This window comes from Drosophila subobscura, chromosome O (genome assembly GCF_008121235.1).
Source record: "Drosophila subobscura isolate 14011-0131.10 chromosome O, UCBerk_Dsub_1.0, whole genome shotgun sequence".
NCBI classification, from domain to species: Eukaryota; Metazoa; Arthropoda; class Insecta; order Diptera; family Drosophilidae; genus Drosophila; species Drosophila subobscura.
The window spans coordinates 23797741-23825425 of record NC_048533.1 but is presented as its reverse complement, the minus strand read 5'-3'; the positions used below and the strand labels follow the sequence as shown (position 1 = coordinate 23825425).

Sequence of the window (27685 nt, the reverse complement as noted above, 5' to 3'; positions counted from 1 at the left end):
GCCTCATTTTGGGGTGAAGTAGGACCTTGTGCCGCTGCTAATTAACAGTTGGTCGCAAATCGAAGAGATCTCATAAATTAAAGCGGTATTTTTATGGCCATAATGGCACTCCATGAGGCATGGGTTATATATAGATTATAGGCCTTGTGCCTCCTCATATAAAAAGCAAATAGAAAAGAGAGGCAGCCGGCAGACAGGCGGACATGCCAGCCCCATAAAGTAATGTTTAAACAATTTGAGTTCTGTTTATTGAAGAATTAGCAGAGTGCGCGAAATGTGCGCGTTTCGTATTTTTTCGATTTTTGTTTAAACAAAAAGTGGAATACCATGTCGAGAGCAGAGCCAGCAAAGCGAATCGAAGTACTCTATAAAAGTCCTTCCCATTGCCTTTGTTTCGGGGATTAATTTCAAATTTTAATAGGAAAGAAGTCTGGCTCCAGTTCAGCTTGTAAAATTAACAATAAAAAAATGTACAAAATGTTGGACAACTTAATTTAGCGAACAGAAAACAGCAAAGCAAAGCAATTACCAAATGGCAGACATATTTGGGTCAGGCTGCCACAGCTCATGTTGCCACTAGCCAACAGGAAGAGGCAACATTACAATTGTTTGGGAAAACCCAAAGTGGCAGGCCAATGGAGGAGGCCCGCGGAGTGACCGGAAGGAAATGTTGCAACACTCGAAACTTTCCACACACAAACACACTGACTGCAAAATGTGGCAAAATGTGTGGGGAAGACCCACATTCATTCTGTCATTCTGCCCTTTTTAAATGCAATAAAGAGTTGATTTTGCTCGTAACACCATGAGTCAGCGACAGGGTTTACATAAGGACTTCACTTTGCTTCTTTTCTACTTTCTCTGCAAAAGTTATGTCGAAGACTCAACGAAGCCGTAAATTAAAGAGCATTTTCTGTCACTTGACATCGCCATTCGTTCATTCATTCATTCATTCATTAATCAGGGATCCGGGGCCACGCCCAGCAGACAGCAAACAGAAATTGAGAGCAGCAACAGCATAAAATAAAAGCTAAATGAAAATCCAAGAGATAGCGAGCGTTGGACATAAAGAGATTGCAACCATCTCCCCTCCCAGCTGGGGGACAACTTAGATAAATGGTTTAATGGGTGGCCAGGCGTTTCGCCCCCTCTGCCTGCGCCACTGTGTGGCACCCACACATGGTGGCACTTTCCATTGCGTAAACTGTCTGTGGATGCGATGCCCATTGGGGCATGGCATGCCATTCGAGGGCTCTGGCATCGATGATAAATGTGCGCTGCACGCGTTGCACAAGAGATTATTGCATTGGGAAATCTATCGTACAATGGGGTGATGGAAACGGAGCAACGACAACGTGCCACAGAAGAGACACGCTTAGAGTAGCAGCAGGTGACGTTTAAGTGGTTATCATCAACTGGTTAGAAATGGTCACAAGATCCTTAGAGATAGGGGGGAAAATTGAATAGAATCTGCAGTATTCTTGAAGGAATAAATCATAGATGAGGGTGAGCCTTTGGTCTTGTTATCTTAAGAGATTTACGGTTTATTCTTGATTTTTAAATGACTCTTTCTAGATATAGCCCACAGATGTACTCTTCTACTATTCGTAGGAATGACTAAGTCTGTATTTATTTATTTACATTTAAACGCTAAGATTTTACTCTTGACTAAAGATTGTTTCGTTCTTTCAATTTCTAGACCACATTTTCTTATCTTTAAATTCCAGTATTTGCCTCCCTTGAATGAATCACATCAATTTCCAAGGCAGCTCCATTGCTATTTCTAGGACCAAGTGGCATGCCACACTGGCCACGACCGCAAAACAAATTAAGCTAATTGCGTAATTTATGAATCTTTAGCAAGAGCTTAACAGCAACCTGCTTTCCTCTGTTCCTCCCTACCCCAGGCATGGCATTGGGAAAGGCATTACAAACAAATTCGCTTTCACCTCACGCCTTTTCCGTCAGACACCAAATCCCTGACCTTTGCGGCTGCCTCCTCCCTCCTACTGAGTTAATTACAACACATGATCGCGCCCCAACCCACCCACTGTTCAGCCTCCTCTTTCATGGCATTCGCTTCGTTTGTGTAGAGAGGAAGCCCCCATGGCGACTGTCAAATTTGGGTCATCCACTAAGTGCAAGTGCGAGTGTTATGCAAATTATGGTGGGGGATACTGATGCTGCCTTAGAAAGGACCTGCTACAAGGTCTCCTGCTCCTGCTTCCTCTCAATGTATAGTAGCTGCTGCTGCTGCTGTTGTTTGCATTCATCTTCGCCCAAATGAAAAACTAACTGAAGAACCAACTAAAAAACGTGAAAAACTAACACCGCACCCATTTGACAGATAGACAGACAGGCCGTTAGTTAAACTGAACGGCACTTGCCGGCGGCAGCAACACTACACTTTCCTTCGCTTACAGTTTTCAGTGCAATTGGAGAGGGTATTATGATTTCATGGAGAAGTTTGGAATTTCTAAGTCATTCGCAACAGAACAATTTTGATCTTAATCGAAATTCTTACATTACTTTGTGAGAAAAACAATTGAATTTTGTATATTTTATTATAGATTGTGCACTTCGAAAGTGTATTCAAAATTTCGACCCAAAAGAAAGCATTTAGCTCTCTATTCTTATGAGTGTTTTTCTCTCTCTAGTTTTTAATTTAGACGCTAGAGCACTGCTGTTGGCAGCTGACAAAGGCTACACTGAAGACTACACTTTAAGAGAGAAAAGTAAGAGCGACAAACGGAGTTGGGGCTTAGAGGAGATACACAGAGAGAAAGAGAGAGAGAGCGAAATTGAGAGAGTGAGTGTGGGGAAAGTAAATGAAGAGATGAAGCAGCAGAAGAAGCAGCAAACCTGATGAAATGCTCACATGGAAAGCCTCTGAAGAAATATAATTCTTATGTTGTTTTGGGGTGCAACCGCAGATTATATCATAACATGGAGCACCAGCACCATCACCGGCAACAGAGCTCTCGTCATCGTCCAACCGTAGTCGCTGTGGCTGCCTGCTCTCGCATGCCTCATGCCCCACCGGCCATTGACCATGACGGCAGAACGGAGAACAGAGAAGAGCATAGCAGCGCCAAAGCGGAATGTAAATAAAGTACAATAGAAAGAGGAGCTGCGTAAAAGTGTGCTTATATTCGTAAGTACATATTTATGTATGCATGTGTGTGTGCGCCTATACATATGTGTAGCACTGGCATAAAACACTTTCCCCCTCGTGTGCCCCCTTTGAGTAACATGCGTTCCCATGCTACCCCAACCCACCGCCAATGACAGCTCCGTGAAGAGACCAGGAGGAGAAGGCGCGATGTGCACACCACAAGTCAACAATCTCATAATCATTTAAATTACAGACAGCAAGCACGCTAACATGGATGTTACGAACATAATATACCCATTACTTTAATGAACAGACGGACATGTTAAGCACATGCCTAGAACTGGTGAATTCTTTACTAATACTATTTTCCTAATAAGTCTGAGGCGGATTTAAGAAAATCCGACTTTTTTTGGCCTTTAAATATCATAAAAACATGACAATTTAGTCTGACCTTAAGACTAAACATCATGAAAACCATACGAGTAAGAATTGTAAATCAGTTGTCCCTGTGTTTATCACAAAAATTCGCAAATCTTTGTTTACGAGGAATTCATATGAAATGATCGAGTTGTGTCTTCGTTTTAAGAATTATTACTTGGACACAAGCATTCTTTTACCAATGAAATATATGTACACATTTTCTCCTCTGTTTCACTTCTTATAGAAGCAAAAATCTATCAAATGAAAATAGGTAAGGGAGCCTTAAAGACAAGGCCTCGTTTCGCAATCGTTTTTCCTTAATTAACTTCGGCTGCGTGACTTCATTGAGGCCTAAAAGGCCCCACAAGAATCGATAAAATCCGATTGGATGGATGATTGCAAGTTGCAACAATTTACACGCCACCAAAACGCAATAATCAAATTTATCTTGATTCTAGAGCAGAGGCCAAAAGGGCAAATTGAGTGAGTTTATGGGTGTGTGGTGGCATTCGAGGGGTGTGTCGCATGTGAGGGCTTCGTCGTCATAATCATGATTATCATGATCGTCCAAAAGACAAAAGACAGGAAACTGCCGGCCGGTTTCCAATTGCTGGTTGACCCATTTCCAGGTCGGAAAGTGAACGGAGGAGATCTAACCAAAAACAAACTCTTTTTGGCCATTGCAATGAATTCATTATTTCCACTGACATGTGGTAGGGCTCGGGCTCGCTCTCTCTCTGCCTCTCATTCCCCCGGGGTGCGTCCAGCCGTTCTGCTAAAAATAACAAAAACAACGAACACACTTGACGGCTGCTGGTGCTGCCCCACCAAAAAGAAATCTCTCTCCCTCTCTCCATCTTTCTATTTCTCTGCGAACAGCAGGGCCTTTGAACTATTTGTCATGGAGGTTTTTTTTCTACACTTTTTTTGTTTTTGTCGCTGGTTGCAGTGGCCACAAAAATAGCCAGCGCCGCACACACACACAAATCTCATTTTGGGGAGTTGCCCCGCACGCCGAGTGCTCCATTTGCCGCATAGAAAAAAGCAACGTTAAAGGAGAGGCACCACCAATTAGTGAGAGTCGTATTACAGATACCCTAGAAATGCAACACATACTTATTGCAACCATGGGGAATACTTTTTTGTTGGTTACAGAAATCGTAGAAAGATAGACAGGCATCAGAAAAAGATTTGAAAAACTTAAACATATTTAATCGTAAATTATTTTTTGAATTTATCGAGACGAATGTTCCTGAATATTTCCTTGCTGGACAGGAACTCCATCCAAGCGATACTTTTTGTGAATTTTTCTTGGTTTATTTGTCGCTGGTTGCAATGGCCACAGAAATAGCCAGCGCACAAATATATTTTGTGGAAAGTAAAATAACGGTAAAGCAGAGCCCGAACAATGCCGAGAGTCGTGCCACAGATACTCTATCTACACCTATACAACGCTAAAGGAGAGGCATTGGAATTTCTAATTCTTTAATGTCCCTTTCTTAAAAATTTATCATCGGTAAAAAGAAAACATTGCAAATTGTTCGCTCAATAACAGATATAAAAGAACGAAAACTAAAATATAGGTATTCTTAGGAGTCCCTGGGTTCCCAGGGGCACCAGTCCCCGGACTGCGATCAAACGATTGCCTGGAAACGTTCCAAAAAAACGTTTTGTGTCGTAAAGGAGGGAAATATTTAATGCGGTCACTGGCTTTTTTACATGCCGAAAACTATTTTCAAATATGTCTTTACCATTTCGTTGCATATTCGTTTCCCATATTCATTACGCTTTTGGTCAGCATTCATTTCGAATGTTTTTTTCTCTTTTTTGTTTGTTATTTTTATCGCCGTCTAGAGTGGAGTGTGCCCAGGTCTCTCATTGTGGAGCATCCTTCAGCAGCGTTTCTTATGTAAATTTTCTGTCGATTTTGGCTCTGTGTTTGTCATGGAGATGATGATGATGCTGATGACGATGATGATTATGTTGTTGGCTTTGGAGTACTCACTCCTCGACGGGACTGCCTGGGGCTCCGCTGGAAACTAATAAAACGTCAAAGCAATTTTGACAACATGCAACTTGAAGATCTGTAAAAAAAAATGTACCATCTTGAGCTGTAGAGCCTGCTTGCTCTGTCGGTTCGTCCCTCGTCCTCTAACGCAAAAGTTTGTCTGCAAGTTTTTTCCATCCTCTCAACTATTTTCTTTGGCTTTCATTTTGGCCAGGCCATATTTCTTTGCATTGGGAAAGAGGAAAGAAAGAGATGTAAAAGGGAGGTCTGATGGTAGGGGGCGGCAACCGGCAATGTCTGGTCAGAGTTTAAGCCTGGCTTAAACCTATCTAACTGGCATATCAGCCATAAAACTAGACATTAAAACCGTGTGAAAATTGCCAACTCAAGTGTTAAGCTGCGAGAAAGAAAGATGGAAAATCAGACAGAGAAAGAGGAGCTACAAAGTGGAGAGTAAGCGGGCAGAACTACAGATGTTTATACGAGTCATTTCATGAATTCCTGCTTATGTACATATTAAAAAGACAAGACAATTTCTGTAGAAAGTTTAGTTCTTGGCTCTTCATGAGTTTGTGAATTGTGACATGTATTTATTTACCAAACTTCATATCATGATTGATGTGCATGATATGATTTTGCAGAAATTTCCTCGCATAAACAGAAAAATAGGAGTAGAGTGAGAGAGCAGTGTGGGAGCGAGTGACACTGCGACTGAGTAGGTGTTTTGGGTGATAAGCAGCGCCTCTGTGTTTATAGAGTTGTCAAGTGCTCATAAAATATGTTGTCTACCTGTTTAGGCTGCGTTCCGACACGCCCATTTCTGTCAAACATGGGTTAAGTGCGGTGTCATTAAAAGACCCAGACTCGTGCACCCACACTCCGGGACACACTCGAAACTCAAGTGAAGTTGGAATCAACTCCGAGAGTGGTACATACCGCTACAATCCGTTTCAAGGTTGTGCCACAGACGACAATCGTTTTATGGCCTGCCCTAAGCGCCATTTCAGCACTTCTCACTGCCCTCATCATTCCATTCCTTCACAATTTCCCATAATTCCTGGATGACGCAGCCTTGCAGCCATGTGTCCCTGGCTCTGGGCTTGTTTGCGTGTATCTGGCACATTAAATGGCTGCTGGCCCTGCTGCTGTTAATAAAATTATGAAATGTATTTGATGTGACACCCACACCCCACACAAAATGTATTCCCAAAATATTATCTTTTTCCCTTATTTTTTTCTGCGGCCACTTGCAAATTTGTGTCTCAATTCAATTATTTTTGGGGTTCCGTTGGAAGGTTGTGTGTTCGGTAAGTGCCTCGCCCCAAAGTGGCAGCGCCGGTAGGCATTTTTGGCCGCAGGACCAGGACGCAGAACCTGCTGTGTTGTTAAATTTTAATACTGCGGTTTATGTGCGATATCTTGGGGGGCTGGGTTGGGTAAATGAAATTTTAATTGCCATGCGGTTCACTTAAATTGCCAGTGAGTGAGTATGCCTTTTACTCTGTTGTAAATTCTGGAAAGTACAACACGAAAATTCAACCGAAAACTTGTGCCAAATGCTTGACAAAAGTGCAACGAACCGTGACTGAAGTCAGGCACAGAAAAAAATGTGCTGGAAAAATCGCAGCAACCGCGCAACAAATTATGAAAAATACCCGTACACTTCGCGTACCATCGTGTGGCAAACAGAGAAGTAATATGCGCCTCGGTCTGCACCGCAAATGCAAATTTATGAAAAGACCAAAGCAGCGAGAATTAGGAACAGGGGCCAACATCAGCTGTCGGCAGTGCTCTTGAGCTTGAAAAAAAAATGGGAAGGCAGACACAGAGGGAGTGGAGGAAACCCTGAATGGAAACGGAGCTGTTGCTGTATCTGTATCTGGAGCTGGGAGTCAGAGTCAAGGTGGGTACTGCAGCGTCAGACAGTCAGACGGTAGCGGAGGGGGGGCACTGGAAACCGGCTGATGGACAGACAGACACAAACGGTTGAGTAGAGCCCCCGGTTGAGTACGAGTAGTAGTGTGTCTGGCTCTGGCTCTGGGTATAACAATTACGTGAATAGCGCAAAATGTCGAAAAATGTAACAAGCGAACCCGTTAAAACACACACAGAATGCCATCACAATTTATGGCAGAAGAGAGTCATCATCAGAATCTTTGTCATAACATTGGAGATACACTCCAGCAGTTGCAGGGTTATATTCTGCACTCATTGTGTTGGATTTTAATGAAAGTATCTACAAAGTGAGATGCTCAGAAATGCCAATGGGATGGGCTAAGTAGTTTTCTTTGAGGCAAATATTCTTTGCAAGTGATAAAAGTTCACAGAAACTTTTTTCTTTTTAAACTGGAAAGTTACGAAGAAATAGCTTTTATTCTTCAAAATCATTTTATAAACAACAAGCACTATTCCATATATACTTTATCGTCTTACCATCTTCATCGTCTTGGCTTACCGCATGACGAAAGGGTAGACATTTATCCTTTTGTTTTATTTTTCTACATGGACCTCGAATTTATGCAAATATGCAAGTATTTCGTATCTTTTATCCTCCCATCTAAACGAGTGCCTCCTCTTGGGTTGGAAAAAGGGTATAAAGTCTTCATCAAAGACTGCTGCTCTTGCTATATTTTCTCTTTTGGTTTTTCCCATCTGATTCATTGCGAATTCTAGTGAAACTTTAGTGGGGATTGTTTTCGCTGTTTGTTGTTGTTGATAGCAACCAGAATTGTGGCAGACGATGCGTCTCGTCTGCCGACTGTTGCCTTTTGGCGCTTGCCACTGCCACAGCTATTCCTCTCTCCCTTCCCCCCTCTCTTTCTCTCTGATTAACTCATTCATACATTCAGGCTTTTCCTGAAAAAAATAGAGTGTGGGTACCGTTGGGGCATTGTTGAAGGGTCCTGCTGCTTCTACTCTTGCTCTCCTCAGCAGCCCTTTATTATGATTATTTTTCATTTCAAAAGTTGGCGGCGCAGAAAAAACGTCCGCAATCCAGAGGAGAACTTTGTTTGTAGTTGGCTGAAAATATTTAAAGTGCGGCCAACTCACACATCCACCCACATGCTTATGCACATACGCTCATACATATTCATGAATTGCCTCTGCAATTGGTGCGTAGTATCCTGTACTATGTACATGGGGGGTAGTATGAGTTTCAGAAAATGTTAGACAACGCAAGGAAAGGAGTCAGGCACTGAGACGATAGACGACAAAAAAACAAATTTAGAATTTAGTCACAATTTTCAGAATAAATCTCAGACTTAATTCATCAGCATTTATGGTTCATAAAATGGGAGAGAAAGCGTTGTCTGATCACCAGGGTATCTCTACATTCGAGTCCCAAAGAGAGACGTGGTTCCCTTTTTATGCCGTTTGTTGTTGCTTGTTCTTTAGCTCGTTTAACTTTTGAGCAGCGGCCGCAGCAGCAGCAGATGCGGAGGCAGCAGCCGGCATGCCGGTTTTTCTTTCAGCTGCAACTTTAATTGGAGATCGCCGAATGCAGCCGCCGCTGCCACTGGCTGGCGTTGGCAAACGTGTTTATACATTTTATTTTTGGCAAATTTGGCATTCGTTTCCTACACGACTTTTTAGCGAGGGAGGTCAAACCGTCGTTTTGTTAGGTGTCGTACTAACTGTTTTCACTTACCTCTTTGTGGCAATCAGTTCATGGCGACAGCGAAGGCGACCTCGGTTATCAGTGGGCAGATAAGGAGCGGGTGGTAGCTGCTGCTCCTGTTCTTTTCGTTGTTGTGGCTGCCACCGCTTAAGAGGACATCCCCCTTGTGGCAGAGTTGCACAAAAGTCACCCGCTTCTGGCAAAAGCGAAAGAAATTAAACGATAATTTGTTGTAAGGGGCGCCCTCACACACACGCGCACACAAAGACAAAACACTCTCGCACACCACACCGCGACAGGCGAGCGAGCGAGCGAGGAAGCACAGCACACACTCCCTCTCTTTCTCTCGTTTTGTTTGTTCTGCTTTTGCTTTGCTTTTACTCTGCGTTGCACTCGCCGCAACGTTGCAACATCATCCACATATTACACTTGTGATGTTGCTGTTGGATTTCTTATATCGAATGCACTTTCGCTGCTGTTTTTGTTGTTGTTGTAATCCTCTTGCAGCAGTTGCGGCTTGGCTTCCCCTCCCACCAACGACTCTTATTATTCTCCTTTTTCAGCTGCTACCACTGCTTTGACGACTTCTTTTTTCATTTGCTTCACACAGCCATCCTGCGTGGGCAAAGGATATTTTTCTTTCTTTGCTTTGCCTCGGCGTGGCTTGGCGTCGCGCTGTCGCCGCCTGGTTTGTGTTTCACGTTTCAAATCGCGCACATTTAATTACAGACTCGACAATGGCACTCGGAGCACGACCACGACATTTGGAAGCACAATTGTTTCGACAATTTTGCTACATTTTTAATTTAAAATTTTTGCGAGACGCGACCCGTTCATTTCGATTTTTTTTTTGTTTTGGTATTTAATCGCTACAGCCAATTGGGGATGGTCGCACGACGATAAGTCTGCATTGGCGTGGTACTCAGTGATGTCAAATTAGCTCTTTTTCAACTAGGTCTAGATCATATGTATAGATCAAATTCTGTAACAACCATTTTTATTGGGTTATTTAACTTATTCTTTGCAAAAAAATGTCCAGAAATTACAACTTTGCAGAAATTAGAATCACCCCAGGAACAAAGTGGAACGTTTCAATACTTAAGCGTTATTTTAGATTCCATCAAAAGTGTCTGGCTATTTCTATCTTTTTTTAAAGGCTAGGTTACTTTTGAGAGATGAGAGCAATAACGAGTATCGATAAAGTATACCGGCTGAGACTCAAAAACATACCAAAATATACATTTTAATAAAAATATACTATATTCTATATTCCTCGATTTTTATGTTCTATTTTATATAACTAGCTTGCAAAGACCTTGAACACTAAAACAATAATTTAATACGATTACAGAATCAATTTGGCTTATTATAAATACTCTTTTTAGTTGGATTGTAAGCTTTATAACCTTATATTTTACTAATTTGTATTTGAAGCTAGAGATTTTTTCTTCAGTATGTAAATGTGTGTAAATTTTTAAAAGAGACACATGTATGTATGTAATTGATTGCACTGTATATTATTTAAAAATAGTGGCCGCAACAAAAGAGGAAAAGAAATCCTATTGTTTTCCTGAAAGGGAAAAGGAATATACATAAGTACATATTACGATAGGCTCGGAGTGGGTTTGGGGGGCAGTTCTCCTATATTTACAACATAATTTGGGCTAGACTCCGGCTTATACATTGTAATTACTCCTTTCTTTCATCATATCATCACTATGTTATATTTTATTATATATTGGTTGTTCATATTCATTTGAAATTGTGTATATTAGCGAACTTTTAAACACCCTTCAAAAAGCAAGGAAGCTTTCATGCTGCGAAATTTGTATCAAAAAGTAAGGTGTCGACAACAGGTGAATACGTCACAAAAATTCCAGGTCAGCATGGTTTTTTACACCGGCGATTTTAATCCTCCTGTGCCTAAACGGTCAGGGAAGTTCTCTCCTGTGTCTAACTGGTCAGGGAAATTATCTGTCCTTGTTTACAAATATTTGAGTAATTATTTTAATGTAAAACATTAATATTACCTGTATCAACGTCAAATCTGTACGTACAAATCGAAATTGGATAATCGTTTCGAATATGGCGGGTAATATCTTTCTAGCCGAGACTGCAACCGATTAAAAAGTTACGAAATCTCCCATCTCAAAGTATGTAAGGCGAGTGTGACCATTTATAGCATGTACGAAATACTGAAAAATACCAACGCAGTTCACGAAAGTGGGCGCGAACGGTTTGAATTTGTGTAAACATGTGAAACCAATGATCCTTAACAAATTTAAATTCTTCCCAAAACACGCAACAGTTAATACAAAATAAAGAAATCACACTAAAGAGTCATACCTGGACGAGTCGATGACCCGAATTTCCGGAACTTTTACATAACAAAAGCAAAGTTGACTTTGATACTCTTCAACAGCTGGCCATACGTCATTCACAAGTCGTGTTATCTATCTGAAACTTTTCATGTTAAATGCAGCTACACATCCGTAGGTCTAGCTCGGAGTTTTCTAATAAAATAAGGTCTCCACAATGTACTAGCTGTAAGTAAATTCAATACTCAAATAGCCTTCGCATTGGTATAACAAAGGGCATCGTACGAGTAAGATATGATTATTTTATTTAATCAAGCAGCTAATCAATCAATCATTGTCGGTTTGCAGTGGGTGCGACAAGTTCTTTAGCAATAACAGTGCAAGGTTTATGAATAAGATGCTCTTCTGCAGAAAGGCCACCAGGCAGCAAGCAGCGGGCAGCAGGCAGCGGGCAGCGGGCTCGGCTCTGATTGATAGCTTTTACCCATCGCGATATCAATAATGACGCGTGGGCGGGGTATGGGTTGATAAGACCACTGATAAGTATGTAATTTCGTGTGTTAATTGCTAATATGTACTCAATTAAGTTGTGAGTTGAGAGATGCAAGAAATCGGGAGCCCCAAGATATCAACCAGGTGGAGAAGCGTCTAAGAGTCAAAGGTATGGGCATGGGTTGCCAACAGAGATACATAAATATGAATGTACATAGTACACACTCGAGAGTACACGACTCGCACGCTTCGTCTATCAGTAAATGTGTTAAAGTTGAAAGTTTTAGCATGGCAGGGGTGTGGAATATTTAGTAGGCAATCGGGCTTCTTGCTCTGCACAACATGGGCCCTCCTGCCCTCCGTCCAATACACAAATGGATCGTATTCTGCTGTCTGTTTGTGATTTGTGTTGTGTTTTTGCCACAACAGCGTACCAACGATGCTCCATCACCGAAATTTAAAGCACTCCTCCCGGTGACAACGATCCCGGATGACTCCGAAGATCCAAATGATTCGTTTCCGTATTCCAGTATTCCAGTGCAGGACGCGACTGCGTTGCCCTTGTACTTTGTGGAGAGTTCCCAGTGCAAGATACCCTATGTGGATCCCTTTGGGGCAGACACAATGGCCGTGTACAAGCGAATGGTGTACGAGCCGTGCTCCAACGACACCGCCCTCGTCACACCCCTCTACGATGTGGGCAGGCAGCGCTATGTGCTGCACATCAATGAGACTTTGGCCACCCGTCTGCTACAATCGAGTGAGATTGAGTACAATTGCTACTACCAGGAGATAAAACGCAGTCCGTCCGATGGCTACGACAGGTACAGCAAGTGAATGGAGGTTTATTTTTGCCTTGAGTCATCTATTTCTTGTCTTTAGCGTGGATCGCAAGTACTTCTCCCAGGACTATGTGGTGCCACTGCATGTTGAGGCGCTGATATTGGGCTGCCATCGAATAGACAACACGTCGCACATCCTCCAGAGCGATGCCTACACGCTCGTCCAGTTCAGAGCCCCGCAGCCAGGACTCTCGTTGGAGCCATCGAAGCGAAAGCCGTCTGTGCTCATGTTCGGCATTGACAGTCTCTCGAGAATCAATCTGAGGCGCACCATGCCCAAAGTCTACAAATTTCTCACTGGCAGCGGCTGGTACGAGCTTCAGGGATACAACAAGGTGAGTGATTGATGATCAAAGCAGCCAAAACATTAACTAATTGTCCCTTCCCTTGCCCAGATTGGCGACAATACGTTTCCCAATTTGATGGCCATTCTGGCCGGCTACAGTCCGGAGTCTGCCAAGGCGCAAGTCTGCGATTGGGCGACCCATGGCTGCCTGGATGAGACTCCCTTTATCTGGAAGTATTTCAAGAACGCCAGCTACCTGACGGCATATGCCGAGGACGAGTCTGGCATAAACACCTTTAACTACGTAAAGCCTGGCTTCAACGAGCAGCCGACGGACTACTACCTCAGGCCTCTGCAGAAGGCAGCCGAGTCGGATCTGGACACCTGGAAATGTGCCGATTGCTCGATGAGATATTGCATTGGTCGGCGGGAGACGAGCAGCTATGCCTACGATCTGTGCAAGGAGTTTGCCAGGCGGTATGTGGACGAGCGACCCATTTGGGGGCTGTTCTGGTCGAACAGCTTCAGCCATGACGACTACCGAATGCCATCGAAGATGGAGGACTACGTCCTGCAGTATATGCTGGACCTTAAAGCAGACGGCGTGTTCGAGCAGAGCATTGTGATATTTCTCTCCGATCACGGTTCGCGCTACGGGGAGATAATGTACTTTGAGAGCGGCTTCCTGGAGTCGCGTCTGCCCTCGATGTTCATCTACCTGCCGCCCTGGTTCCGTGCCCAATATCCCGAGTATGCACGTGCCCTGGAACTGAATCAGCATCGGCTGACCTCCAACTATGATCTGCACAACACTCTGAAGCACATCATCGAGCTGGGCAGCCCCGATGGCCACCCGCTGCCCAAGTCCTACGACTGCCCCAAGTGCCACTCGGTGTTCTATGCGATGGACGAGCAGCGGACATGCGAAGATGCTGGCATCCCTGAGCACTATTGCACCTGTGTGCCCTACAAGCGACTCTCCGGCGACTGGCCACGTCGCATCGCCCCTCGGGTCATTGAACGCATCAACGAATACCTGAGCGGCAGGAATCTCAGCGCCATTTGTGCCAATTTATCACTTTCCTATGTACACGAAACGGAAATTAGGGTCGCACTCGATCAGAACTTCCACGACTTTCAGTCTACATCCGACACTGCCGTATATCGCACAATGTTCAAGGTGAAACAAAACAGTGCCGACTTCCGAGCCACAGTTGTCTTTAACAACATTACAGAAGCTGTGGAGGTCAATGTGACATCTATAAGTCGTCTCGATTCCTATGAAAACGATGCCACTTGCATTGCCGACAAAACTGACAAATTGTACTGCATTTGTCTGAGCAATCTCAAAGAGTAGCCCAAAGTTCCATAATTACAGTGCCCGTGGTTGTCTGCCGGGCGCTAAGAATTGGTTCAATTAACTAATTGAAATTTGTATTTTATCTCAAACTATTATGAATGGAACAACCGGAACCGATGTACACACAGACATGAATACATATTTGTGTTCCTGATTCTGATGAAAAGTCTCGACGAACTATGGACTTTCTTGACAAAACAAACTGAAACACGATTGATATGGAGTTATCATTAAATAATGGAAAAACATTTATTAGAGCTTAACAAATTCCCATCAAACGTGGCAGATTAGTGCTGATAAAATGATACGGATCGCAGCAGAATGTGTAACCATGTTCCCCCGTCACATCCAGATGTAAATCGGTTGGGCATCGGACAACTTGGCAGACAGGAAGTGGCGTCGGTCGTACGTTGGCCCATCCGTTGTTGTAGGTGAGGAAAACAAAGTGTGCGCCAGATGAGTGGCTCACAATTTTGTACATCCATTTGGTTATTGATCGAGGCGAACTGGGCCACCACATTGATATACTTGCTGGTCAATCGTATGTCTTTTTCAAAAACAAAGTCACCAACCGGCGCCAAATGGCCGCGCGCAAAGATCAACTCATTTTGTGGCATGTACGTTTGCTGGGTGCCAAAGATATCCACGAACCTCTGATTGATAATTCTGTTCTGAAAGCTGACTGCATCTGCGGCGGGGAATATGCGGTCAGAGGTAAAACCTTGTTCCGGACGAGGTACGACTAGATGGGAAGAGCAGAGTTGCACACGAGAGTAAATTATTTACAGATAACACTGCTCGAGACGATCCTTGGTTCCTTGAGGAGAAAGAAGTTCGATCTTGTCGAGTGGTGCAATTAACTTACCAAGTCTTTTGTTGTGGACCAAATGAATGGAAAAATGCGCCGTCATAGTATCTACGTCGTAACAGCTTCTGTAGACCTCAAAGAAAACCGGCGGATGCTGGGGACTGTAGCCTACACGGTACATTTTGTGGGGACAACTGGGATCGGGGATCTCTTCCACAACTGCTTTCAGTGGATTGGGGCATAGGGTGGTGGGTAGAACTGGCCGAAAGTTTCCGTTTGGCTGGCAAATGGAAACTTTGTTCATTTTGCCATTGCTGAGCCAATACACAGAATAAGAGAATAAGGAGAGACAGACACCGTTGTCGGTTCATCTTTGCAGTTTGAGCACCGAAATGAAACTAATAATCGCTCGAGAAATAAGCTTTGTGTTATCAGCGAATCTTATAGATGCCATATAATGATGCACAAATTACATACCCTATTCAAGTAAGGGTATAATTCTATAAGTCTACGAATAGAACGCTTTATTTTGCCACCAAATACTTTCGCAGCTTTTTAGCCATGTTCCAAACTTGGTTTACAAACCAGACTTCAAAGCTTTCACAGGCTCAGCAAACTCCCGTTAAATGTGGTAGGTTTCTAGCAATAAAATCGTAAGGGTCGCAGCAGAAGGTGTATCCTGCCGTGCCCTCGTTCCGTACACTTAGACCCAAGTTTTGGCACGGAACTTCTCGGCAAACGCTGGACACGACTTGCCCCATCGGCCGTGTGGTTGCGTGTGCGTTGTTGTAGGTGAGGAATACAAAGTGTGCGCCCGATATGTGGCTTACAATTTTGTATATCCATTTGGGAACGGGATTCCTGTTTGGGTTGTCCAACAGAAACATTTCAACGTTTCCCGCGGACAGTTCGAGCACTCCAAAGACACCAGTGCATACTTTTAGGACATCGAAGTGTCCTTCAGACAGCTGTCGTCGCACCCAGTTCTCGATGGTTTTCCAGTTGCCGCGATTGATTGTACTGAACTGTGGTATCAAGTTGATGTATTTGTTTGTCTGTCCTCTGCTCTCCTTGAAGGCAAAGTCAAGCGATGGTGTGAGATGGCCACGATCGTACATATTCGCGCCTTTTGTAAAATAAGTCTGGGCGGAGGTCAAGAGTCGATTGTATCTTTCATATATCTTGGGATTCAGAAACGAGCTGGCAGCTGCTCCAGAGATGATGCGGTCAGTTGTGAAATGTATCTGACGATCCACGTCTAAATAGAGAAGTAGATTAGTTTGTATTATTTGTTGACTGGAATAAAACAAACTTACCCGAGGTGCTTGTGTGGGCCATGTAAATCGTAAAAAGCGCTTTCACATTCGCCCGATCGTAGCAACTTCTATAGATCTCTAGAAACGCTACATTTTCGACATTATAGCCCACACGATACATGGTGTAGGAGCAACTAGAATCAGCGATTGCCTCCACGACTGGGCTTACAGATTGGCTGCAACCAGCTGTGGCCAGTGGTGGGTTGAAGCTGTTTGCAGTGCAGGTGGAGAGTATTATGTCAGCTGCATGGCAAATCGAATATACTCTAGCATTGTTGGGAACCAAGCCCTTGCGTAGCAGTTGATAGCTCGAACCATCGTGTGTGGCGAAAACCCGACTCGTCTGTGTTAATTCATTTGCATTTAGCGCGCAATCAGCCTGAGCGTTTCCGAGTACTACAAAAATAATCACCCTTAAACAACAAATATAAATTCCACTATAACTTACAAAAAAGCAAACTGAGACTTAGACAGAGACACCGCACATTGTTCATCTTCACAGCTTGAGCTTAGAGCTACAACTGATGATCGTTTGGGAGACTGTTAGGACTGTAGACTCTGCTTGGGGATTTCCTTATCGCTGTCTTGAAGCGGTCTCTCTTTTATGATTATTTGTTTGTTTGATTGCAAGAATGGAACTGCTGATAACCCTCGTTTCGCGGAAAGCCACAAATGAGTAATTTCATTGCCATTTAAGTGGGAAATTCTGTAGGCACTTGGCATCATTATCGCTTGAGAGATGATGTGGTAGGTTTATGGGCAGCCTTCTCCCTATTAAATCTTGTATTCTATTGCGTTAACCTTTTGGTTTCGAGAATCCAACAGATGACAACGTGCGTGTTGCGGCAGCTCAGCAACTTGCAACTTTCAACGCTCGCTCCGCACCATTTCTCAGGTCATCGCTGATAGCAGTGCACATGCGGTTCAAGACAGTCCTTGCCCCGGGCCGAGTGGCAGTGGGCTGGGCTCTTCCTACACTCTTTTATCTACGGTTATTATAGGACATCGCCAAGTGGTTTTGCGGCTGTGGTGTTTACTTTGCCGGGGCACGTATAATAACAAAGGGCTTGTCTTTTCATTCTTTTCAAGCTGCATCGCATCCAATGAACTTTATGTGGCTTGCATTTTGTCATCAGCACTCATAAAAACCTATCTAAAATTAAATCTAAGGTGCAGCAGCAGAAATCAAATAAAAAGTCGCACTTGAAACCACTCGTCTACTCGTCCAAACATTCATTAGTAGTGGCACCGGGACGGATTGCAGCAGACGGGCTGCAGTCAGTTGGGGGTGAAATCTGTGGTAGTCCTGTTGGTATTTCTAAGCTGTGGTCGCATGTGAGACAGACATACTACAGGACATCATTGACGGCAACGCCAGCCATCTTGTATATTTGCGGCTCCAGGAACACCTTTACCACACTTTTGGTTGCTTTAATGGAATATATTTTATTTGGGATAGTTAAGAGTAACCAAAGTTACTGCTTGCATTCAAAATAGGTTGAATGTTCCTATCAGAGATTGAAAATGGTGGCATTGCAGCAGTAGGTGAAGCCAGCGACTGCGGTGTTCACCAGCGCCATGGGGCAGGGCACGCTGGTGCAGAATTGTGGGGCAGTGGGACGGCGTGGGACGTAGATGTTGTTGTACGTAAGGAAGACGGCCAGCGGCTGATTGGTTGAAGTTCGCACCGTCTTGAACATCCACTCGGGCACGGGGTTCTTGGTGCCAGTTCCCAAGATTACGCGATGAGGAACGGGTGGGCTTTGACGAGTCGGCAGGATGACATTGCCAACAGCACCCGTCTTGATCCTCAGCGAGCCACCTCGTCGGATGCGATTGCGCACCCAGCGCTCGATTGTCTCCCAGTTGCGGTCGTTGATGCTCTTGAACTGCGGCACAACATTCACGTACTTGAAGGTGGCGCACATCTGGTCGCCGAAGAGGAAGTCCGCCGAGGGAGTCAGGTGTCCGCGATTGATGACCACATCCCGATTGTTGGGAATGTATCTCTGGGTGTTGCCGAAGATTCGCCTGAAGGCATCGTAGATGCTGCGAACGGTGAAGGTCCTTGCATCCGCCTCACTCAGAGCGCCATCTCGACTGAAATCCGCACAAGGACGCGTTGGGTCTGTTGGATGAACAGAGAAAATCTTGTTAAGTCATGGAAGCCAGGAAAGGACACGGAGCACTCACAGAAGCTTTTGCCGTACACCGTGTGTGTCGTGAAGATGGCCTTTACATTGGTCCGATCGTAGCAGGCGCGATACAGTTCCAGTCGTCGGTTGTTGATCGTGTAGCCAATGGAGTACATCGTAGCCGGACAGGATGTATCGGTGACGATTGTCGCAGTGGCGGCCATCGGGTTATTGCAGCGCATCGGCAGTGGTCGGGTGAAGTTGGTGTTCCGCTGGCAGGTGGTCTGGACGATGTCGTTCGGCTGGCAGATCATGTGGAGCACCTCGCCAGTTTGCACTCTCTGGACCCGCTTCAGGGCGTAGTTTCCGCGACGATCGCGATTGGCAAATATGCGATTGGTGCCCTCAATCATGGCCCGCGTCAGTGGACAGTCGGCCTTCGCATGAAGGACTGCCATAATAAGGAAATAATTTAGGAAATGAAGAAATTCCTTCCATTTTTCCACTCACCCAATCCCAGTCCGATGGCGATGCACAGCAGCAGATATCGTAACACCTGTTGCGCTTCCATGGTGATTATGGATCAGCAGGCTTTGCCGCTGTCATTTATACGACTCTCAGTGCCATCGGGCGTTTTCCCACTCCATTGTTAGCGGGCCACGCGCGTTGGCACGTGCCTGCATTCAGGCCCAGAAGCCGAAACAACAGACTATTTTTGGCAACACATTCTGACCACTTGCATGGGGGGAGGTGGGCCTAGAGTGCTGAAGCCGCGTTTTATTATTATTTTTCATTGTGCTCCGCACTTGATGTGAGGCTAGCCAGGCTGGCCCTAAAAATATTTCACACTCGGATATGCACAGTAATTTGTACTTCCCTTTTCCGGCACTGACATTGGCAACATTGCCCTGCCTTCTCTTTCTGGGTCAACATGAAAGTGTGTGCACCTCCTTTAAGGCTTTGCTTTCCCTTTCTTACAGCCCCCTGATGGCGCAGCCAAATGAAATTTTATTTTTCCGAATATTTAGCCAAAATTTCGGATGTATTTCGCTGCATTCTGTGCTCTCACATGCATATGCACATTGGAAAGCATATTTTGTGTGGCACAGTTGAATGCGTTGCAGGCTCTAGTCCAAGTGGAATTCAGCATTCAGTTGTAGACAAAATAAAAGGTTATTTCTAAACTGATCCTAATATTACATTGGGTAACATGCAACCAAATAAATATGCCTTCTCTGTCGTATTAGTCCCAGAGCTGGAATTACTTTCCTGCATTTGAAGTGCAATGTACAGTGCAAAAGATTTCCCATATGTATCCCAAGTTTTGGGACATATTCACTCGATGCATTACTGCACTTAATGGCCATGTAAATTCTCAAAGCACTCCTAGACACCTAGAACTTACCCAAATTCACTCCGATGTACCTGTTCTAGTTCACATAATGACACATTAATGCCAAAATCAGAATCACAATAAGAGCCAGTGACAGAGCCAGACAGTGGCTGAATGATTTGCCTTCTAATGTTGGCCATTGTCATTGTCTGGCCATTGTGCGAGTATTTGTCGTTGGATCTAAGTGGCCATGTATTTTAATGTGCATTTTGCGAAATGTTTAATGCGCGGCAAAGTATTCTAGGCTTTTGTCTGCCATCCGCTGGTAAGCGGGTCCTGAACGGGCCTGCATGGAGGCGTAACGCAATTTCCGCAACTTACGAGCAATTTGGCGCTATTTGGGCACTTTTAATGTATGCTCACAGAAGCGAACCAAATTATGCCATATAAAATTTGCGACTCGAATTGTATGGTGTGGTGTGGTGTGGTGTGGCGTGGTGTGTGGCAAGCTTCTATGTAGGGATTGTAATGGTCAATAAAAATAAAAGGGGCAAAGCGGCGAAATCAACAAGCCGACCACAAACCGAAACATAAATTAAATTGTGCCGCACTGCAGACGGGTGATGGGATAGACTCATAGATAGGGACTTGTGAAGGGTAATGGGATGGGAGAGATGGGTGGCAAGTTCCGGGGAAGCATTTGCAATGCCATTGAGTTGCGTGTTTACAGCACAATTACAACTGTTAGATTTTATGAGAGCCCAGCTCATGGTCCGGGCTGCTAAATTTATTCTGCACTTTTATGAGCTCCCAGTGGCCTCCAGACTCCCAACCCCTTTGCCCTTTGGCATCGACTTCCTTGGGTATTCCATCAGGTCCACACGCACAAAACAATTTCGCAGGCGTGTGTATTTAAAAGCAGCGGAGCCGCTGTCCAGCTGAATAATTTATTTAATGTCTACTTTTAGGCGCAGGCCACAACACGGGCAAAAGCAAAACTGCCATGGACTCGGGGCTTTATTGCACTCGCACGCATTGAAAAGTGCCACACCCCCCCCAGCTCTCACCACCCCCACAATCGCAGCTTGAATTTAAATGGCCCACAAGCGGGAGACGGCGCGGCGGCTGGATTCGGCTGTGGGTGAGTTGTCGGCAATGGAATTTATGAGAACCCACCGAATGACCATTAAAACTGGCAGCAAGAGTCAATTTTGAATGAGGCATGCATCCAAAGCGTTTAGTTGCTTTTTAAATTGCCATGCGAAATTTTACGATTTATGAAAATTGATTTTCGGCAGTCAGGCATAAAAATGTATTTATTTAATTGGAATTAAATGTTCTTAATTGTCGCAATGCAATGGCCAAGCGCAAAAACAAGTGAAATGTGCTGGAAGTGATAGAAATAAGTCCGAAAAATAAGGCATATCAATCAGAAATAAATTTGTATCTCTGAATTAGATTTTAGGCAGATGAATTTCAGATAGATTTTATAAATATTCGATTTCAGTGATTATTTTGAGCTTTCCATCAATTGGGCGGATTAAAGGTGGCGGGGTTGCAACAAAAGGTGAAGCCATCAGCGGCCGCGCCTGCCAGTTGTAGGGGACAATTGACGGCCTGACAGAAGGCTGGCGCTGCGGGACGCTGGCGGGCAAAGATGTTGTTGAGGGTGAGGAATGCCACTAGGGGACGATTGTTTGAGTCGCGAACAATCTTGTACATCCAGAGGGGCACCGGATTGCGATTGCCGCTCAGGAAGACCTGCCTCTGCCCGTTGGCAGCGGGCAGCGAGAGGATACCGCTGCCACCTGTGCGCACATTAACGAATCGATTGCCTCGCACTGAGTTACGCACCCAACGCTCGATGGCCTCCCAGTTGCGATCGTTGATGCTCTTGAATTGCGGCACAACATTCACGTACTTGAAGGTGGCGCACATCTGATCACCGAAGAGGAAGTCGGCCGAGGCGGCTAGGTGGCCACGATTGATGATCACATCCCGATTGTTGGGCACATAGTTCTGATTGTTGCCGAACAGGCGCCGGAAGGTGGCATGAATGTTGCGCGTCGTGTAACTGGCCTCGTCCGCCCCCGAGATGACACCGTCGGAGGTGAATCGCACACATGGGCGTGTGGCATCTGCAGAAATAGTTTAGAGCAACGTTCATACAGGCTCTGGCTAATTATTTGAATACTCACAGAAAGGCTTGGCATAAACCTGATGCTCGATCCAATGAGCTCGCACGGCTCGCCTGTCGAAGCAGCCACGATAGAGCTCCAGGAACTGTCCCCTGCCAATGTTGTAGCCGACGCGGAACATGGTGGCCGTGCAGCGTCGATCTGTCACTGGTAATGTGACTGCCACAGGCGGAGTCTGGCATGTCATCGGGAATGGGGGCACAAATGATGGCCTCTGGCCGCGCTGGCAGGTGACCGGGCGAACGTCCCGAGGGTTGCACCACAGCTGGAGCGACTCTCCCACAGCGGAGCTGGCCGTCCGCTTCAGCATCATCTGCCGATTGCGAAGACGCACCATGACAATTCGAGTCGTTCCCTCGACCATGGGCCTCGTAAAGGGACACTGACTCTGTGCTGTGTGTGTGTGTGTCAGAAACCCTATCAATGTTGCCCTCATCTTGGTTTGTAAATATTTGAGAACTTACCCAAGGCACAGAGTGCCAGTAATGGTAGCAGTCGTCTCAGCATGCTCAAAAACTCTCAGCGTGACTGCAATCCCTACGGTTTGGGGCTGGGGTTTATTTATAGGAATATCGGGTCTAGGCTGTATCGATACTCAGCTGCACTACAATTTGCACAGCTGTTTCCCCCACTAAACGCAGCTCTTTTGTTGTTTTGTTGCCACTTTTCAATGGTTTGCCGTATAAAGCTTTACTTGTTGGCACGTGCGACCCACAAGCCTTTAAAGACTGCAGGCTGAAATAAAGATTACACAGAAAATGGACTCTAATGAACTTTCATTCAATGTTCTGGCTGAATGCAGCTTGCTAAACAACTCAATTTTGGTTTAATTACATTCAGTTGCAGGGCATGAAAATCCGCCCCACAAAACATACTGCAGCTCCTCCTGTGGGATAATGTCAACTTTTGTGCATCTGTTGCCGTGTATCCGCATTTGCAGAGCAAATGAAATTAGTTATTGGCCCGATGCCACAGACCGACCCAGTGGAATCACTTTCCATTTGCCATTTGCCATTTGCCGTTTGCCATTTACCCTGTGCCCCATGATTTCATTATCATTGTTTGCTCCTCAAATAACATTAGTTCGGGCTTCGGTTTGGTTTTAGCATTGATTTTGGTCATGTTGCGGCTTCTGTTGGTTGTGTGTGCTGCCTGCCCCGAGTCGATTACAGGCGTGTGAGGTGAGTTTTTGGCAGGGGAAAGGTGCAACGAAAAGTGTGCCATAGATCCTTACGATATTCCAGTGTGCTCCATTGTGCTGTCGTCGAATATTTCATAAATTTATATTTGCCTGCTAAATCCCTTAACGACTGTAAGCGTTTTCCCGATTGTGTGGCATACAAAATGGCGGCACAACTAATACATGCGCATATATAACACCGACTTAGGGCTCAAGGCTCAAGGCTGAAGGCGAAACGTGCAAACTTTGCATGTGAGTGAGTCCCGACCCAAACTCCGGTATCCTGTTCTCAATATCGGAATCTGTGTGTGTGTGCGAGTGCGGTGGACGGTGAAAGTAAAGGCAGAGACGTTTGACTTTTACGCGCAATTGAGCTTGAGAACTCGGTATCCGGAATAGTTGCGGCAGCTGGAAAAGCTGGAGTAGCTCTTAGCTGCAGACCTAGGACGGCCATATACGGCCCACTCAAGCAGCCACTGCCGCAGCCACTGCCATTGCTGTTGCTTATAAATATTTATAACAGCCCACTCGACACTCACTAAATTATTAAGTTAATGTGTCGCGCTATTCAAAAAAGGTACGAGCACCCCTTGGCTTGGGGAGCAATAAAATTGCCATGGTGGAACGAGGATGAAATGTGGCCAACACTTTGACAATTTCACGCGGCTTAGACAGCGGCCAGGGCCATTAGGAACATGAGACGTGTTCAGCCGTGGTTGATGTGTCTCTTTCCGTCTGTCTCTGGATTTGTTGCAACTATTAATAAGCATGTTAATGTTGCGCGAAATGATCAGCGAAATGGGAAAAGTTGTACATGCCCCGGAACTTGGACCAGGGGCCTAGGACTTATAAATGGTTGCCCGTTCCCAGCAGCAATTATAAGAAGACCAGCGGGGGGCGACATATGAGCGATGGAAAGTTAAGCAACTTTGAGACCATAAATCAGAGATGGGTCTTAAGTGGGCAACTGAAATATGGCTGACAATCTCGGTGGGGACTTATGAAGTTTCAGATATCAGGGGATCATAGATGTCTGCTTGCGGTGGCAAGCAACATGCTCTCCATGCCTTGCTTTTATGTCCCGAAAGTGTCACTGCTCGTATACGTTATATTGCATATTTTCAGCATTTGTTTGGCCATTGTTTGGCTCTTCGGCTGCTTGACTGCTCGGCTTCTCGGCTCTTTGGCTTTTTTGCTCCTTATGGGGACGATATGAGCAAGCATTTCGGACCCCAATTGCGGTCAACGGCAGGTGCAATGCTGCAAGCCACTCCAGTCCATGCCACGCCACTCCGTTCAAAACTCTACCCGCTCTTCCGCAGCTTGACGTTTATTAAATTTTTCCACAACCACGGAGAGGACGAGGTCGAGCAGGAAACGGAAACTGACGGGGTGGAAGTGGGTAGGTAGTGCACTTTATGCTCCACTGCGTGGCAGCTTAAACTCCTATACGGTGAGAGTCTTTAAGGAAAGCCTCTCCTACCTCTTCTATTGACTCTGGTCGCTTGAGTAAACATTTTCCATGTATTTTACTTCATTTTACTGTTTTCCACTCTGCTCGCTTTGCGCTCTCACACTCCATCTCCATCCTCCATCTACTTCTCGCTGTCTTTATTTGATTCACTTCTTTTACATTTTGGAAGGGGAATATCATCATTAGGACTACACATGCGACGACGTTCAAAGGGAAACGGCTCCATTACATTACAGTTTGCATGGCCCCAATTTTTGGGGCAATTATTTGCTTTGTAGCCTGCCAAAAAGGCTGCCACCAGCAGTCGGGACAGACACGGCTGCTGTTCTGGCACGCTTCTTCACAGCAGCAGCTCATCCGCCAGTCGCTGCCTGCACCCGCACGCCGCCTATCGCCATAGCTTGCCGCTTTTACACAATTTCCTTCCGCTTTGCTTTCTCTGTGAAAGTATTACGATGATTTGCATAATTTTAGCGCACCTACAGCAGCCGCAAAATGAGGCCTAAACCACGAGGGGGCCTCGAAGGAGTGAGGATGAAGGAAGGATCCTTGCCACTTGCCAAGTGAATCCTCCAGCGCATCCTTGTGAGCCCTCTCGCTGGTTCCTTTTTTTTTCTTGCAGGGTTTTTCGGCTCTTCTTTATCTGCTTTGCCTTTACGGGCCTTTGTTGAGGTGTGGGTCGATGGGCTGAGAAGGTGGCTTTCGGGTAGTTCTAGGGGCTTCCGAGGGGGAGGAGGTGCTGGTACTGGTGGTGGTGTAGCCTACATTTTTGTAACTGATGTGCTGCGTTGGCTCTCTGCTTTGAATCCGCTTCTTATCTTTGTGCCTGATCGAAATTGCTTTTGTGTGGTTGCTGGTTGCCCTTACTGGATGTCTTCCCCCCTCAGCCCCTGTTGCTGTATCTGTTCTTGCTGTTGCTTTTGCTGCTATTTTAATTTCAGTCATGTGTGCAGGCAGTCGCCTTTGCCGTGCCACATGCCCCCCGCCTGACCCACGAAAATTCTTTCTAGGCACTTTTGCAATTTTCTGCCTGTTTTGGGTTAGATATTCCTATCAGCCCTATACATATTATGGCCATTTTCCGCTATAACTGTTACTGATTGCCGCTTTGTGGCATGCCACAGCCACAGCCGCAACGTTTTTATCATCCTCCACTTACCCCACCTCGCCCCTCGATTTTTGAGCACCAATTGAGATGCAAATTGGTTTTTGCCTAGAATGATTTGAAAATAATTCAGTTGGTTGGCATTTTTGCTTTCACATTTTTTCCTGGGTAGCACTTTGAGCATATCAACTAATCTGATTTACCAGCGATAATATCTGGCTTTAAATTTATACATTTTCATATTAAAATGAGATTTTGAGGTCAATCAATACTGAGAGGCGTCTTCGATGCTTGAAAATTGAAATCCACAAAAAATAGAAAAACAAAAACCAGAGGAAGAGGAAGCGGCAGCGAATTTGTTGCAAAGGAATTTCGGGCTCATGGCCAAGTGGAAATTGTTGCCACATTTATTATCGTTTCGGACATATACACTACACCACATACAAATATCTGTATATAAAGTGTTTTAGCGCTTGTCGCTGCCACATGGCGTTTCCATTTCCTTGTTCATTTTCATTTGCAAATATTTATTTGTACATTTCCTCTTTGCACTATTTACCCACTTCCGCTGCACACACAAAAAACACAGATACAGATACACAGAGTAGACGGGGACTAGCGGGGTGAGCCGGTAAAAGGGCTTTCGTTTTCACTTTCCACAAAACTTTCAGTTGCAACCAACCAACACACACTCACGAATGGCTGACCCAGACTCGAATGCAGCTCCAGATGTGAGTGCAAATGCGACGTTTTAGTTTTCATTTCGGTTTCGGTCTCGCTTCTGGTTGCTGCAATTTGCTAAAAACCAAGCCCTGCCCTCAGGCAATATAAAGAAAGCCAAACCCCAAATCCCAAACGAGCCAAACCCCTTCCCCAGCAAGCCGCCACCATAAGAGAGTCAAGTGGAGCTCTCCTCTCCACGTGACTTCTGGGGATGCATCCGGCTTTTCCTCTAGAAATAATCAGTGGCAATGATTGGCGGGAAAATATATAAAATTGAAAATGGTTTGGGGATTGAGGTCTCCGCATCCATGGGAACTCATTGATCGATCCGCTTCCCGAGGGCCAATTGGATGCGTCTCAACTGCCAATTGATTAATTGTCTTAAAAGTCTTGAGCCCGGCATCTGTCGAATTAAAGCGCCGGAGCCGGGACGGGCACAGATTTCCTGTTTCAAAAAGGTTGCGGAGCCAGTGATTGCCCCATGTCCGTGCCACGGCTCACGTGGGAAATCAGTGCCACGGTCTGTCCTGTGCCTGCCTGGGGCTCTGGCCTCGGCCCCGGACCCAGCTCTGACTTAACCTGGCTCGGGATACCATTGCCGCTGCTGACATGCACATCATAAATTCTTAATGGCCACACACGCATCCTTGGATGGCATTCGGTTGCAAGTGCAACGGCAGCTGCAGCTGCAGCCGCAGAGGCTGCAGTCCAATACGAAAATTTCGAATTGCTTGCAATCACAGCGGATGTCAGGAATCACATCGAGACAACTCCATGTGCATTGCGTGTCTGTTAAATTAATAAATAATTGTACGTTCAATCTCCATCGGCCTGTATTTATACCCGGTACTCGAAGAGTAAGTAGGGTATATTGTATTTGTGCACAAAGTGGATGTACATATGTAACGCACAGAAGGAAACGTTTCCGATCCCATAAAGTATATACACATATA

The 27685-nt window shown here is 45.2% G+C and overlaps 6 protein-coding genes across 7 annotated transcripts in view; 1 reads left to right on the top strand and 5 right to left on the bottom strand.

Annotated features, from left to right (window-relative positions):
- Positions 1–10007, bottom strand: part of LOC117899634 (ankyrin repeat domain-containing protein 50) — a 30179-nt gene extending 20172 nt beyond the window's left edge. The window contains exon 1 of one of the 2 annotated variants that reach the window (XM_034809792.1): positions 9193–10007. The gene's annotated coding sequence lies outside the window, so the exon portion shown is untranslated. Of the gene's footprint in view, positions 1–2211; positions 2223–9192 lie in introns of those variants that run through there. The other variant, XM_034809793.1, reaches the window with a different exon arrangement.
- A 2294-nt stretch (positions 10008–12301) lies between these two features.
- LOC117897833 lies at positions 12302–14593 on the top strand. Its single transcript, XM_034806896.1, has 3 exons — positions 12302–12796; positions 12855–13149; positions 13210–14593. Exons 1-3 carry the CDS (start codon positions 12315–12317, stop codon positions 14455–14457), a joined length of 2025 nt encoding a protein of 674 aa, XP_034662787.1. The 5' UTR covers positions 12302–12314; the 3' UTR covers positions 14458–14593.
- LOC117899297 lies at positions 14473–15736 on the bottom strand. The gene is made up of 3 exons (XM_034809214.1): positions 15326–15736; positions 14930–15202; positions 14473–14501 (listed from the first exon to the last, which is right to left on the bottom strand). Exons 1-3 carry the CDS (start codon positions 15570–15572, stop codon positions 14473–14475), a joined length of 549 nt encoding a protein of 182 aa, XP_034665105.1. The 5' UTR covers positions 15573–15736.
- A 31-nt stretch (positions 15737–15767) lies between these two features.
- LOC117897834 lies at positions 15768–17109 on the bottom strand. The gene is made up of 3 exons (XM_034806897.1): positions 17033–17109; positions 16585–16980; positions 15768–16526 (listed from the first exon to the last, which is right to left on the bottom strand). The coding sequence occupies exons 1-3, from the start codon at positions 17076–17078 to the stop codon at positions 15877–15879; spliced, it is 1092 nt and encodes a 363-aa protein (XP_034662788.1). The 5' UTR covers positions 17079–17109; the 3' UTR covers positions 15768–15876.
- A 923-nt stretch (positions 17110–18032) lies between these two features.
- On the bottom strand, positions 18033–19290 carry LOC117899296. The gene is made up of 3 exons (XM_034809213.1): positions 19230–19290; positions 18778–19170; positions 18033–18712 (listed from the first exon to the last, which is right to left on the bottom strand). The coding sequence occupies exons 1-3, from the start codon at positions 19288–19290 to the stop codon at positions 18096–18098; spliced, it is 1071 nt and encodes a 356-aa protein (XP_034665104.1). The 3' UTR covers positions 18033–18095.
- Positions 19291–21579: 2289 nt separating this feature from the next.
- LOC117899295 lies at positions 21580–22686 on the bottom strand. Its single transcript, XM_034809212.1, has 2 exons — positions 22251–22686; positions 21580–22190 (listed from the first exon to the last, which is right to left on the bottom strand). The coding sequence occupies exons 1-2, from the start codon at positions 22684–22686 to the stop codon at positions 21580–21582; spliced, it is 1047 nt and encodes a 348-aa protein (XP_034665103.1).
- Positions 22687–27685: the final 4999 nt, after the last annotated feature.